We start from the raw sequence: 15,428 nt of genomic DNA, 5'->3' as shown, positions 1-15,428 counted from the left end.
ACCTATGGAAGCCTGAAGAATAAGAAGTCAAATGTGTAACACTATCTTTCATGATACATTCAGTAAATGTGCAGCTTGTGCCACTTTTGAATGGATTTGCTTTCAAAAACATTTGGACACCTGTCCATTTTTTGGATGAAAAAAATACTGTCATATATATTTAAAAAATTCTGTCTTGCAGAGAAAAGAAAAATAATGTTGATGTTGTTATCCCTGATTGAGGGTGCTAATATTGTGGTGCAAGCAACTGATAAGATTTGAAATAAAAGTTAAAAGTTGGAGAAGAACATAAAATGTAACAACAACAGAAAAAAGGGAATGAAAATATAGCAGTAGATGATTGGGTAAGGTTAGCAATGTGAAAGAAGCTGGCATATTTGAGCACTTATATGATAGTAGTAGTAAGGCAACAGGAAACTGCAGTGAGATGGTGATGATAATCACCAATATCTTGCTGCCCATTTACTAACAAGAACACATTACAGTAATTCATTCTCACAGAACTCAGTGGTAATTATTTCAATGAGTTACAATGACGGTGCTCTGTAGAATATTTCTGACATTTATTTTGGCAGCTGTCAGGCAGAGCCTAAGGGAGGCTTCTCAACACACCTATGAAGTAATGGAAAATAAATTAAGAGTTATCATGGAGGTAACTAATTGTGTTATAAATGTTAGGTTGACAAAGAAAAATACCCTGAGATTTATGGTAATATTTTTGAGGATCATAGTTGATTTTCAAAAAGATATAGCTGGAATATTTACAGATTCGCAATATGATTACATTATTAACAAACATCCTAAAATTGGAGCAGAATACTCTATTTGGGTAATTTGTATATAAGAAACTTGCTAGTAACTAGATGCTTTCTGCTATTCGCTCAGAGTTTATCTTTTGATTTTTTTTCTTTGTAATTTATGATGCAGACGGTTTCTATCTTATGACATAAACTATGAATTATAGCCGATTCTTAGAATTCAATGTTCCTACCTTTATTTGCTGTCGAAATTAATTTTTTCATAATCACTGAAATTCTCCTATTTTAACCAACATTTTATGACTGAATACAATGTTTCTAAAATATGTTGTTTGCCAGTCATATATTTTATTTGATACTACTATAAAGAGGAAAACAAACAAAATCACAGAAATATGCCACAACCACCTACGTCTTTAAGTGTTCACAAGGTCACACGTGACTACAAACTATTGCATCTGTACACATTATGACACTCCATGTGTATCATAGTAAGATATACATACTGTCTCTGTTATACGGTTTTCACAGCCATCACAACAAATCATCAAACTACAATTCTATGATGAAAATATCAATTCCAGACTCACCCATTGCCTTCGTTATTCCAACACATTTTCCATGAAACCAGTCTTCACAGATGTCACAACAAATCATAAATCTATTGTTGTGTGGTTTTTTGCATATACACCACAGACGATCTGGGTCATCTTCTGAATTCCAGCTTTCTTCATCAGAAGAGGACAATAACTCATCTACTTCAGATTTCACTACAGATGAACGTCGTCTTCTGCACAAATACGGCATCAACAAATCAATAGCAAACTTATTTTAACTAAAATGTGGGTTTTACAAAGTCTTAACAAGACCAAAGACAGAAGAAAGGAGAATAGGATTTTACACACCTCCCCTTGCTCCTCCCTTGGCTGGCGCGAGAATCATCCAACTTTCTTTTATCCTTTACTTGTGCTTGTGCAGAATGTTTCAGGGTCTCCACCAGATCTCTGTCCATTATTAGGTCAGCATACATCTGTAGTAAGTATGTGAAGTAAAAAAATGTATAAAAATAAAACAGTTGTGATTTTTATTGTGTGTGCCGTCCATCATTGCAATTACAGAAAATAATTTTAAATGTTGATTAAACAGTAACTGGGGCCATATATACACTCCTGGAAATTGAAATAAGAACACCGTGAATTCATTGTCCCAGGAAGGGGAAACTTTATTGACACATTCCTGAGGTCAGATACATCACATGATCACACTGACAGAACCACAGGCACATAGACACAGGCAACAGAGCATGCACAATGTCGGCACTAGTACAGTGTACACCCACCTTTCGTAGTAATGCAGGCTGCTATTCTCCCATGGAGACGATCGTAGAGATGCTGGATGTAGTCCTGTGGAACGGCTTGCCATGCCATTTCCACCTGGCGCCTCAGTTGGACCAGCGTTCGTGCTGGACGTGCAGACCGCGTGAGACGACGCTTCATCCAGTCCCAAACATGCTCAATGGGGGACAGATCCGGAGATCCTGCTGGCCAGGATAGTTGACTTACACCTTCTAGAGCACGTTGGGTGGCACGGGATACATGCGGACGTGCATTGTCCTGTTGGAACAGCAAGTTCCCTTGCCGGTCTAGGAATGGTAGAACGATGGGTTCGATGACGGTTTGGATGTACCGTGCACTATTCAGTGTCCCCTCGACGATCACCAGTGGTGTATGGCCAGTGTAGGAGATCGCTCCCCACACCATGATGCCGGGTGTTGGCCCTGTGTGCCTCGGTCATATGCAGTCCTGATTGTGGCGCTCACCTGCACGGCGCCAAACATGCATACGACCATCATTGGCACCAAGGCAGAAGCGACTCTCATCACTGAAGACGACATGTCTCCATTCGTCCCTCCATTCACGCCTGTCGCGACACCACTGGAGGCGGGCTGCACAATGTTGGGGCGTGAGCGGAAGACGGCCTAACGGTGTGCAGGACCGTAGCCCAGCTTCATGGAGACGGTTGCGAATGGTCCTCTCCGATACCCCAGGAGCAACAGTGTCCCTAATTTGCTGGGAAGTGGCGGTGCGATCCCCAACGGCACTGCGTAGGATCCTACGGTCTTGGCGTGCATCCGTGCGTCGCTGCGGTCCGGTCCCAGGTCGACGGGCACGTGCACCTTCCGCCGACCACTGGCGACAACATCGATGTACTGTGGAGACCTCACGCCCCACGTGTTGAGCAATTCGGTGGTACGTCCACCCGGCCTCCCGCATGCCCACTATACGCCCTCGCTCAAAGTCCGTCAACTGCACATACGGTTCACGTCCACGTTGTAGCGGCATGCTACCAGTGTTAAAGACTGCGATGGAGCTCCGTATGCCACGGTAAACTGGCTGACACTGACGGCGGCGGTGCACAAATGCTGCGCAGCTAGCGCCATTCGACGGCCAACACCGCGGTTCCTGGTGTGTCCGCTGTGCCGTGCGTGTGATCATTGCTTGTACAGCCCTCTCGCAGTGTCCGGAGCAAGTATGGTGTGTCTGACACACCGGTGTGAATGTGTTCTTTTTTCCATTTCCAGGAGTGTATAATGTTAAACTCGTTAAGTTAGTAACAAAGATGGAACTTGCATTTAGGAAAGAGCATGATTTCAGCAAATAAGAAATCAATAGGAAATTCCTAAAATAAAATTGGCTACTTGCAGCCAAGAGTGTGAGAAAGACAATAAGAGGACTGTAGAATATGCCAATCAAGAATATGAAATTTGATTCTACACATCTTTAATGCTGGCAGACAAACATAGCTCTAAAACTGAAACTGTATGACTTATATTTGTAGTGTATTTAAAAAACTGGTACAGGTTGTTCGTACTCAACTGAAAATGGATCCTAAAATACACATTAGGTGATGATAAAACTGCAAAATATAGCAAAACTTAAATAATATAAAATGTAGTCGCAAACAAATTGAGCTCTTCCACAAAAATAATGCTGCTTCTAGTTTATCATTAGGAATAACTAAGACAAACTTACATGGATATTACGTTTCCTGATTGGTCTAGTCGACACAGTTCTCTCCACCTTATTTTCAGCCTTTTCAGAAACAGGGTGCTGATTTTGTTCCTTTTGAAGTTCAGTGTCTGCAGTGGACACCAAGATATCCTTGACTGGTACAACAACTTCTGAATTTGTGTGATGATGTGATACCTGAAATCCAAAATAACAATCTACAATAATAAACGATTAGTCAGCACTGTTTCTTCACAACAAGAAACTTCACAATAGTTGTATCTCCTGTATCTTATATAAAATTATTAAATTACATCACACTGATGCCATAGAGAATAACATAACAACGCAATCCGGCCAATGAATGGACGTGCAAAAACAGCTGCAATGGCTATCAAAATAATAGTGGGACATCTCTACATCTATGCAAACAGTTGTATATTTCCTTTACAACAGGGGTTGTCACACTGTCACCAACGGACCAGTTATGGCCTGAATCATGTGTTTGTATGGCCCGTGGTTCTCAGCCAAATTTTACAATAATATGCATCAAGCCACGTCCTTTTTTTTTTTTTGTTTAAGCTATAAATATTGCCATGTTTAAATTAAAGTGCCTATACACCGAGAAAAAAACTGAAAATTTTTTCCTTAAAATTAGTAAGCACTATTAACCCTTTGTAGGTGATCAGCTACACAATGCATTCATGACTTACTAGGTACAGTAAATGTGACTACTGTCCTGCTTCTGTTTGTTACAAAGTCACTCATAATGTATTTGTTGTATGTGATTAACTACTTGTGTGTGGCAAGGAAGGATTATTAAAGCAAATAAATAGGAAATTAATACTGTAAATACTGAATGTTTATTGAAAATTACTATACACCTTTTTTATTTGTACAATAGGATATCCAGTTCCAACAGGTTTTTAACTAGACAACTGACAATCAATTTATATGAAAGTAGTTCTTGTGTTCCTGTAAGCATAATGCAACTGCACATTTATTACACTCCACCCACGAAAATCCTTACGCCCTGGCATTTTGCACTCTGTCCCACTCACATGTATGATGATAGATGATCTACTTGATCCAGCCTTATATCCAGTGGAGGAACATGTTATACAGATCCCTTTTTGTCTTCTTGGCCTGTATGTGATGTTCCAGTTCATTACTTGGCCTCCCTTGTGTTGTTGAAGTTTGACCAGAATGACACAGTGAGCAATCTCCATGAGAAATTCAGAAAGCTTCAAGTTTTTATGATCATGGTCTCTGATACTCTTCTGCACAACAGCCAGGAACTGATTACTCTCATGGCCCACAGGTAGTAAAACAACCTGCTGTACCATTTTTTACTTTTCATAAGAATTTTATGTCTACTCACGATGCACGAATTAAAGGGTTTCATGTGCTTAATTTTAAGTAACGTTGATGAAATAGTCTGTGAGATTAGCTCAGGGGGAGTGGGGCAAGTAGTTCACCCACTGTGGGATTAGAGGATGAGAGGGGGAAATGTTTGTTTGTTTGTCTTCCAGTACTGACAACTTCCAGGAATGCACAACTCGTACCAATCAGTAGCTGCGGTATAAATTTCAAATGTAACATGAAACTTTCTAGCAGAGTAAAACTGCATGCCAGACAGAGATTCAAACTAGGGACCTTTGCATTTTGCGGGCAAAGCATGACTCATGATTTGGGCGGAAGTAGAGTTGTGAGGATGGGTCGTGAGTTGCACTTGGGTAGCTCATCAGTAGAGCACTGCACTTCGGCAGCTCATCGGTAGAGCACTTCTCCGTGAAAGGCTAAGGTCCCAAGTCTAATGAGTCTCAGTCCGACAAACAGTTTAGTTTTAATTTGCCAGGACATTTCATATCAGCGCACACTCCGCTGCAGAGTGAAAATTTCATTTGGGAAATAACATGGATTTGTGAATGCACATTATAAAGATGGCCGTCTTCAAATATGGTACATTTTTGTAGCAAGAAATATTAAATTTATGCTGTTGTAATACAACACAGTAAGTAGAAGAAAAATAACATTCAAAACATTTATGATCATGTCTCATATTGCACTATACATTTAAACATCAATACAATTACTGCTATTAACACCCACTCACATACATACACGACAACACTTCCTCAGCCATTGAATGTCATATTATAACACTGTATGGGTTCACTGACAATGGTAGAAATGTGAAACAGAGAACAGTTAGTACGAAGTATTCTGAAATATGCCAACTTTTCCCGATAACTCCTTGTGGACCAGTGACCAACTTTAACGATCCTTAATATAGCTAGTCTATTGGGGGACTTTTAACATACTAATTTATGAGTTTTACCAATTAATATAATGGTTCGTATGAGACTTAAGGTGCTGTCTCAAGCCTCAAAATGTCAGTATTGGCTCTTAATAAAAACAGTGTGATAACCGCTGCTTTAGGCTGTATCACCCAATAACGATAAGAAACAGATGAAAATTTTTTTGCAACCTACTCTCAACTATGCTCATGTTAAGAGCAAAGGGATGCTAGCTAAAAGAATCTAAGAGGATACAATGTTATACATGTATAGAAATGTAAAATGGATGATTTGTTCAAAACATTACAGGTATCTTTTTTTATGAATTTACTTTTTTTTTTCTAAATTGATGTCCATCCCTTCAAAATAGTCTATGCTATAATAGGTGTAGTAGGATGTCAAAATTGAAGAACAAAGTGAGAATGTCCTTCATATTTGAGTTTATTTTAATCTTACTGCTGATTCAGAATGCTTTCACTGGACCAATTGAGTCTTAATTTCAACATAATATCCATAAACCCATGATTGATCATCTGTTATGACATGTGTCTGTAGTTCTGTATAGTTGTTGACTTCAATTAGCAACCCCTGAGTAACTTGCATTCACTGCAGTTTTTGTTTGAAAATCAACTGCTTCACAATTAATTTTGCTATCATATGTTTCGAACCTGAAACATTTTCATGAGTTGAGGAAACTGATTCACCAACACTGACAGCTCCTTCTACAACTGTGATATGATAATCATTCATAATACTTTTTTTCAATTTTTCCATGATTTCATTAGTTGATAAGAAGCAGATGCATCCAGGGGGGGTCTACCTCTTCAAGGTCTTCTTCAAACTGCTTATACTCCTCATAAACCCTTGTTTCGCTCATAGCAGACTCAGCAGCAAGACTGATACTGGTACAGAGATTTCTCAAGTTTTCCAACATAACAGAAAAAAATTGCATGAATTGGCCTAATACAATACAAAACTACGAAATTCTCTTTATTTACTGATCACACCCCATAATTGGACAAATAAATGCTTTGAACATGAATTTTTTGCTTAATCACTGCATATGCTACAATATACCGCCTCTAGACAACAGCATTTGCAATATCATTGAACGATATGGACACATTACTTGAAGATGTCTGCCTGTCAACTATCATCATCATCATCATCATCCTTGACAGTTTCCAGCCTCTGGCCGGGTCTGTATGGAACATAAGCCTCTCCATCATCTTCTGTCTTGCCACCATCTCTCTGTCTTCACCTTGGTCCAGTCTTCTCCTTTCTTCTGGATGCACTCTTCTACTCCTTTCAGCCATCTGTCTCTCGGTCTTCTTCTTGGTCTCTTTCCTTCCAGTTTCATCTCGTGTGTCCTCCTGGGTACCCTCTTCTCCTCCGTACTCTTAATGTGTCCATACCATCTCAGCATTGATTTCTCTATCTCCTGCAACAGTTCCACCTTCATTAACTCTCTGATCTTATCATTTCTGTCTAACTTTGTCACTCCAATACTGTTTCTCAAGAATTTCATCTCACTAGCTTGTACTTTGCTTTTCTCTCTTCCTTTCATAACCCAGGTTTCTGATGCAAATGTCAGGATTGGGACATAATATGACTGGTATATAACCTTTTTACTGATTTGGGGTACATCCTTGCTCCATAACAGGCTTCTGACCTCTTCCAAAATGCTTCTGCTTTTCTTCCCCACTTGTTTATTTCTCTGTCGTTTTTTCTATCTTCCTGTATCAGGCTTCCTAGGTACTTGCAACTCTCCACTCTCTTCAATTGTTCCCCACCAATTGCTATTCCCGTTGTTCCTCTCTCCTTCTTTCTTGTTGTGATAATCATCTCACCCTTACTTATACTAAATTTCATTCCATATTCTTGTACTGTTCATTCCCATACGTCCAACTGCTCTTGTACTTCGTCCTCCTTAATCCCCCAAATCATCAGATCATCTGCAAACACCATAGCTTTCATATTCCTTTCACCAGTTACTTGTGCCACTATAATCATTATATCATCAATCACTACAATGACGAGTAATGGTGAAAGTATACTTCCCTGCCTCAAGCCATTGTTCTGTTCAATCCAAGCTGATCTCTCTCCTCCCACTTTCACACAGCTCACACTTGCATGGTACATTTCCCTTATCCTCCAAATAATCTGTTTTGCTACTCCTCTGATCTCCAGGGCTTTCCACACTTTGCTTTTTCAATGTCTGGGAAGGTCATTAGTAGATCTATTCCATATTCGTAGTACTGTTCCTACAGTTGTCTTACAGCAAAAATTAGATCCACTGTGGACCTTCCTGTTCTGAAGCCATGTTGCTCTTCTCTCATTCTTCCTTCTAATTTTGCCCTAATTTGTGCTTCCAAAATTTTCTCAAAAATCTTTGCACAATGACTCATCAATGTTATCCCCCGTTAGTTCTTGCACTCTTTTCTATTTCCCTTCTTAAAGATCGGGATAATTATTCCCTTCTTCCAGTCTTCTGTCTCCACAAAATTTTCATTACTCGATGTAGCCACTGTATCCCCACATCTCCTGCTGCTCTCAGCATCTTTATGCTTAGCTCATCCAGACCTGGTGATTTCCTTCCCTTCAGCTTGCCCAATGCCTCTTCCACTTCTCCCCATGTAAGGTCCTTTTCTATTTGTTGTTCCTACTCCCACAGGTCTCCATTTGGGTTTAGGAGTTCGTCAAAACACTCCTTCCACATATTCTCAAGTTCCTCCTTATTCTCTACATCTTGTCCACTTTTGTTTTACCATTCAAGCATAATCTGTTGTACTGTTCTTCCTCTTACTTTTAATCACTCCATATAACACCTTTTTTGAACCTTCACTATCCTCCTCCGTCATTCTGGTCCACTGTTCTATCCACTTTCTTCTTTCCACCAACACCACTCTTTTTGCTTCTTACTTGCTTGCCTGGTACTCTTCTCTTGCCTCTACTGTTTTCTTCTGGGACCACACCCTAAAGGCTCTATTCTTCTTCTGTACTATATCCTTTGTTTCATCATTCCACCAGGGTGTTTCTTTCTCCCTCTTTTTGTTGCTTGTCCTTCCACATATTGCTTCTGCCGCACTTGCTAATGTTCCCTTGAATCTAACCCATTCCTCTACTACCATTTTTGGTTCATCCTTTGGAATGCTTTCCTTTACTACTTGCAGATACTGTAGCCTGCTTTCTTCCTCCTTCAACTTCCATTCCCTTATACACCTTTCCTGGTTTCTTGTCCCTTGATTATCCTTAGTCCCTTTCAGGTTCATTACCAGCAAACGGTAGTTGCTATCCAAGGCCTCTGATCGTATTACCTTAATGTCAATTATGTTCCTTTTCGTATCACTGTTGTACAGGAAATAGTCAACTAACGACTTTCTCTTTTTAAGTCTTGACTGTACCAGGTAATCTTGTGGTTCTCTCTTTTCCTGAACCAAGAGTTCGCAACCAGCAAGCCATTCCTTTGATAGAACTCCAATAGTCTTTCACCTCCCTCATTTCGGCAGCCCCAACCCTCTGGTCCAAGCACACTTTTGCAGCCTTGTCTTTCTCTTCCAGCGTGTGTGTTTAAATCTCCCATTACTATCTATCATATTCTTCCTTCCCATCTGCTTCTGCATTTCCTCTTCAAACTCTTGCTTCTCTGAGTGATATTTTGGTCTTCATTACCATATCACTTATTCTCTTCACTTCCTCTTATAATCCATCTCTTACTACTCTTCCGACTCCCATTTCTCCTTCCCCCCTCATTTCCACTCCAGTAAGGTCGGTAGCCTTTACTAAGTTCTCTCCTTACTTCTCCTTTCAGCTAAACCCAATAGGTCTAACTTCCTTCTTTCCATCATGTCTACCGTATCCTCAACCTTTCCAGTCAATGTTTGTATATTTAATGTTCCACATCTTAGTCCTTGTTTATAGACAGTTTGTCGTCGATTAAATCTGTCCTTTCCGAGGCCCATTCTATTTTTGAAAGCAGACATCATAATCCACTCCTGGCTTGCTGGGCCTATCGTAGCTACACCAGAGCCCCCTTAGCAGTCAATTTCAGGGTTCCTGTAGGACCTTCACATCTACTGTAGCGGTCCCGGGGCATACACAGTCCCCAACGGTACCTCACTCCTACAGGCAATCCCCTACTTCATGCCGTTGCCCATATTCCATGACATTGTGTCTTTTAGGGAATATTTTCTACTGTTGGTTACAAGAAGTCTCAATCCCACTTTTATTATGTGTACCATTCACTCACATACAATGGTAGACCTTTAGAAGGTGGCATGGGAAACTTCATAACTGGTTTACGAAAATCAACATAATGATCTCCAGTGAGTTAACAATTGTCCTTAAAGACTCATTTCTTAAATCCAGTGGTTATGGGAGGAACTGCAAGACCATTTAAGAGAACTGTCAAATGAACCACACAGCTATACAACTAAAGTGAGGTCAGAACTTAATTACCAATCCAAACAATCTGTATCTCTATGCGTAGCAAGATGGTAATGAGTTGGAATGATAAGACAGTTGCAGAAACTACTCTGGCAGTGTTTTTTTTTAAATTTTTTTTTATTATTAAACATTTAGATGAGTCCATGGCAGTGCAGGGTGTAGTTTAAGGAGTCTTTCCGAACTCACTGTTATTCAACAAGGACAAATTAAGGACTCAATTTAAGTACACACCTTCCATAACAGTGAGAAAAAGGGAGGGATGGGGAGAATTGTGGTAAAGATGATCTACCGGTATCACTATATTTCCTCTGCCAATTTACAATGTTGCATATTTCAATGACTTTGTGGATGAACCTAGGCATACTGTCTGACTTGCCAGATCACCTATGAAGCAAATGTGGCTAGCTCCAGAGCAGACCACTCAGTGAAGATTTGCAATATCATTACTGCTAATGTAATTAAGGCTGGATGAAAATCATACAAAATTTCTAAGGCTACAGTTGTAAGTTGTATGCTTACATTCCCCCCATGAACCATGGACCTTGCCGTTGGTGGGGAGGCTTGCGCGCCTCAGCGATACAGATAGCCGCACCTAAGTGATGATGCCGTCCTCTTGGGTAAATTATTCCAGAAGTAAAATAGTCCCTCATTCAGATCTCCGGACGGGGACTCCACTCAGGAGGATGTAGTTATCAAGAGAAACAAGACTGGCGTTCTACGAATCGAAGTGTGGAATGTCAGATCCCTTAATCGGGTAGGTACGTTAGAAAATTTAAGAGAGAAATGCATACATTAAAGTCAGATATTGTGGGAATTAGTGAAGTTCGGTGGCATGAAGAACAAGACTTCTGGTCAGGTGAATACAGGGCTATAAATAGAAAATCAAATAGGGGTAAAGCAGGAGTAGGTTTAATAACGAATAAAGAACTAGGAGTGCGGATAAGGTACTATAAACAGCATAGTGAACGCATTATTGTAGCCAAGACAGACACGAAAGCCCATGCCTACCACAGTAGTACAAGTTTATATGCCAACTAGCTCCGCAGATGATGAAGAGTTCGAAGAAATGTATAATGCGATAAAAGAAATTATTCAGATAGTTAAGGGAGACAAAAATTTAATAGTCATGGGGGACTGGAATTCAATAGCAGGGAAAGGAAGAGAAGGAAAAGTAGTAGGTGAATATGGACAGGGGTATGGAATGAGAGAGGAAGCTGTCTGGTAGAATGTTGTGCAGCACACAACATTATCACAGCTAAAACTTGGTTTAAGAATCATGAAAGAAGGTTATATATGGGGAAGAGGCCTGGAGACACTGGAAGATTTCAGACATATTATATAATGGTAAGACAGAGATTTAGGAACCAGGTTTTAAATTGTAAGACATTTCCAGTGGCAGATGTGGACTCTGACCACAATTTATTGGTTACGAACTGTAGATTAAAACTGAAGAAACTGCAAAAAGATAGGAAATTAGAGAGATGGCACCTGGATAAACTGAAAGAACCAGAGGCTGTTGAGGTTTCCAAAGGCAGTATTATGGAACGATTCACAAGAATAAAGGAAAGGAATACAGTACAAGAAGAATGGGTAGCTCTGAGAAATGAAATAGTGAAGGCTGCAGAGGATCAAGTAGGTAAAAAGACGAGGGCTAGTAGAAATTCTTGGGTTAACGGAATAAACATTGAATTTAATAAATGAAAGGAGAAAATATAAAAATGCAGTAAATGAAGCAGGCGAAAAGGAATACAAACGTCTCAAAAATGAGATCAACAGGAAGTGCAAAATAAATGCTAGCACGCATGCTAGAGGACAAATGTAAGGAGGTAGAGGCATATATCACTAGGGTTAAGATACTGCCTACAGAAAATTTAGAGAGACCTTTGGAGCAAAGAGAACCACTCATATGAATATCAAAAGTTCAGATGGAAAACAAGTCCTAAGCAAAGACGGGAAAGCAGACAGATGGAAGGAGTATAAAGAGGATCTATAAGTCGAAACAAGGCCCCGGGAATAGACAACGGTCCATTGGAGCTACTGATAGCCTTGGGAGAGTCAGCCATGACAAAACTCTACCATCTGGCGAGCAAGATGTAGGAGACAGGTGAAATATCCTCAAACTTCAAGAAGACTATAATAATTCTAATCTCAAAGATAGCAGGTGTCGACAGGTGTGAAAATTACCGACTCTGTCAAAGGACAGTACTGCCGGCAGAAAGCACTTCCCCCCCCCCCCCCCCCCATCTCGCCAGCATACACCAGATTAACTATCAGTTTAATATAATAAGTCATGGCTGCAAAATTTTAACACACATTCTTTACAGACGAATGGAAAAACTGGTAGAAGCCGAACTTGGAGAAGATCAGTTTGGATTCCGTAGAAATGCTGGAACACATGAGGCAATACTGACCCTACGACTTATCTTAGAAAATAGATTAAGAAAAGGCAAACCTAAATTTCCAACATTTGTAGATTTAGAGAAAGCTTCTGACAATGTTGACTGTAATGCTCTCTTTAAAATTCTGAAGGCGGCAGGGGTGAAACATATGCAGTGAAAGGCTATTTACAGTTTGTACAGAAACCAGATGGCAGTTATAAAAGTCGAGGGGCATGAAAGGGAAGCAGTGGTTGGGAAGGCAGTGAGACAGTGTTGTAGCCTATCGCAGATGTTGTTCAATCTGTGTATTGAGCAAGCAGTAAAGGAAACAAAAGAAAAATTTGGAGTAGGATTTAAAGTCCAAGGAGAAGCAATAAAAACTTTGAGGTTCGCCAATGACATTGTAATTCTGTCAGAGACAGCAAATGACCTGGAAGAGCAGCTGAACGGAATGGACAGTGTCTTGAAAGGAGGATATAAGATGAACATCAATAAAAGCAAAACGAAGATAATGGAATGTAGTCGAATGAAGTCAGGTGCCTCTGAGGGAGTTAGATTATGAAATGAGACATTTGAAGTAGTAAAGGAGTTTTGCTATTTGGGGAGCAAAATAACTGATGGTCAAAGTAGAGAGGATATAAAATGTAGACTGACTACAATGAGGAAAGTGTTTCTGAAGAAGAGAAATTTGTTAACACTGAGTGTGGATTTAAGTGTCAGGAAGTCTTCTCTGAAAGTATTTGTATGGAGTGTAGCCATGTATGAAAGTGAAACATGGACGATAAATAGTATAGACAAGAAAAGAATAGAAGGTTTCGAAAGGTGATGCTACAGAAGAATGCTGAATATTAGATGAAGTTCACATAACTAATGAGGAGATACTGAATAGAATTGGAGAGAAGAGGGAATTGTGGCACAACCTGACTAAAAGAAGGGACCGGTTGGTATTACATGTTCTGGGGCACCAAGTGATCACTAATTTAGTATTGGAGGGAATTGTGGATGGTAAAAAACGTAGAGGTAGGCCAAGAGATGAATACACTAAGCAGATTCAGGAGGATGTAGGTTGCAGTAGTTACTCGGAGATGAAGAAGCTTCCACAGGATAGAGTAGTACTGAGAGCTGTATCAAACCAGTCTCTGGACTGAAGACAATGACGACGACGACGACGACAACGATGACGACAACAACATGCTTACATTCTAGGCTAACTGACATACAAAAAATGGACAAGTGCTATTCCAGTGTTCTAATTATTTAAATATCTGCATATTACTAAACTGTACAATAATGGATTGGTGAGTAACATATGGCAGTGTTCCACCAAGCACAATAATCTATCTCACTGTAATCGACTGAGCAATAGTTTTAGAACCACTTGGTTGTGAGTGCCTACTGACAAACTCAGCACTGTCCAGGCATTCATTTTGCCAATTTTCTATTAGGAATGAAAACAAGAAATGAACTGTGTTTGTAGCAGAAAATCATTTCAATGTATTAGTGAAAACACCTATGACATTGTGAAACAGTTTTTGTATGCTGCTTCATGTGTCAACAACATGACTTGATGAACACCTCTTATGGCACGCCTCTTCATAATTCTACTGTTTTCACCTATATCCATTTGCACTTCCCAGTTGTAAGCTGTCAAAAGTGCTGCCTGGAGTTGAAGACTTTTCTTAAGCTAACTCAATCATAGGAGTGTATCATTAGTAAAAAATAAATGTATCAAAACTTCATGGATGATGTGGTGTTTTTTCAAACATCTCAGTGTTTATGTCACCTGTTTTGAACTGTACATTGTACAAAGATATATTTGTGCAGGTACATACAGTGGCGTATGTGGACATTGTCTGCAAAACGTGTTGCAAAGAAGTACCCAATTTAAACATAATGCATAATGCCCAATTCACTGTTTATAATGTCTTATCTCGTGAACTATGACAGGTAGGTGGTTCTTACGACTAAAGCGACTGTTGCCTGACAGTAACAAATACAAGTTTGGTTGAAATTGATCCAGTGGTTTAGGAGGAGATGTGGAACATATACACATAATTTTTTATAATATGTATGTATGAATATAATACAATAATTTTATGCATGGTCATTACTCTTGTCCTTCATAATAATGCTGCATAGAGCTCACTTTGGTATACAGGACCAGTGGTCTCTGGTGGCTCTTACACAGTAATTCAATTTCTTTTCCTTTCTTACCCCTTGTATTAGTGTTGCATTGAAATTATGTGAAGAACAGTGCAAATGTTGACAGTATGCAACGGCACTTTCTGTTGAAAACAGTAAGGCCTACTTTACTGTTTGTCCTTGAACTTGTATTAAGTACTGTTTGGTCCTGTCCAGGGTTTGATTCACTGGCAGCATTAGTTTTACATTAACAGTGATACACAGCAGTATGGATAGGTTTTCTCCTCCTCCATATCCATTAATGGATGTCAGCGACCACATAATGCATCTTTATTCTATGAATCGCAATATGTAATAGTTGTTCTGCACTTGGTAATCCAGTCAACTTTTATGTTA

General features: G+C 39.7%; 1 protein-coding gene across 1 annotated transcript in view; it reads right to left on the bottom strand.

Annotated features, from left to right (window-relative positions):
• The window catches only part of LOC124777919, a 242,139-nt gene that overhangs the window by 42,687 nt on the left and 184,024 nt on the right, over nt 1-15,428 (bottom strand). Inside the window, exons 11-13 of the mRNA XM_047253471.1 lie at nt 3,791-3,964; nt 1,664-1,788; nt 1,349-1,548 (exon numbers count right to left, since the gene is read on the bottom strand). Coding sequence (XP_047109427.1) covers nt 1,349-1,548; nt 1,664-1,788; nt 3,791-3,964 — 499 coding nt within the window. The remainder of the gene's footprint in view (nt 1-1,348; nt 1,549-1,663; nt 1,789-3,790; nt 3,965-15,428) is intronic.

The sequence above is a fragment of the Schistocerca piceifrons genome, chromosome 2 (assembly GCF_021461385.2).
Source record: "Schistocerca piceifrons isolate TAMUIC-IGC-003096 chromosome 2, iqSchPice1.1, whole genome shotgun sequence".
Classification (NCBI taxonomy): Eukaryota; Metazoa; Arthropoda; class Insecta; order Orthoptera; family Acrididae; genus Schistocerca; species Schistocerca piceifrons.
Note: the sequence above shows the minus strand (reverse complement) of the source record. Positions and strands in the feature narration are given on the sequence as shown.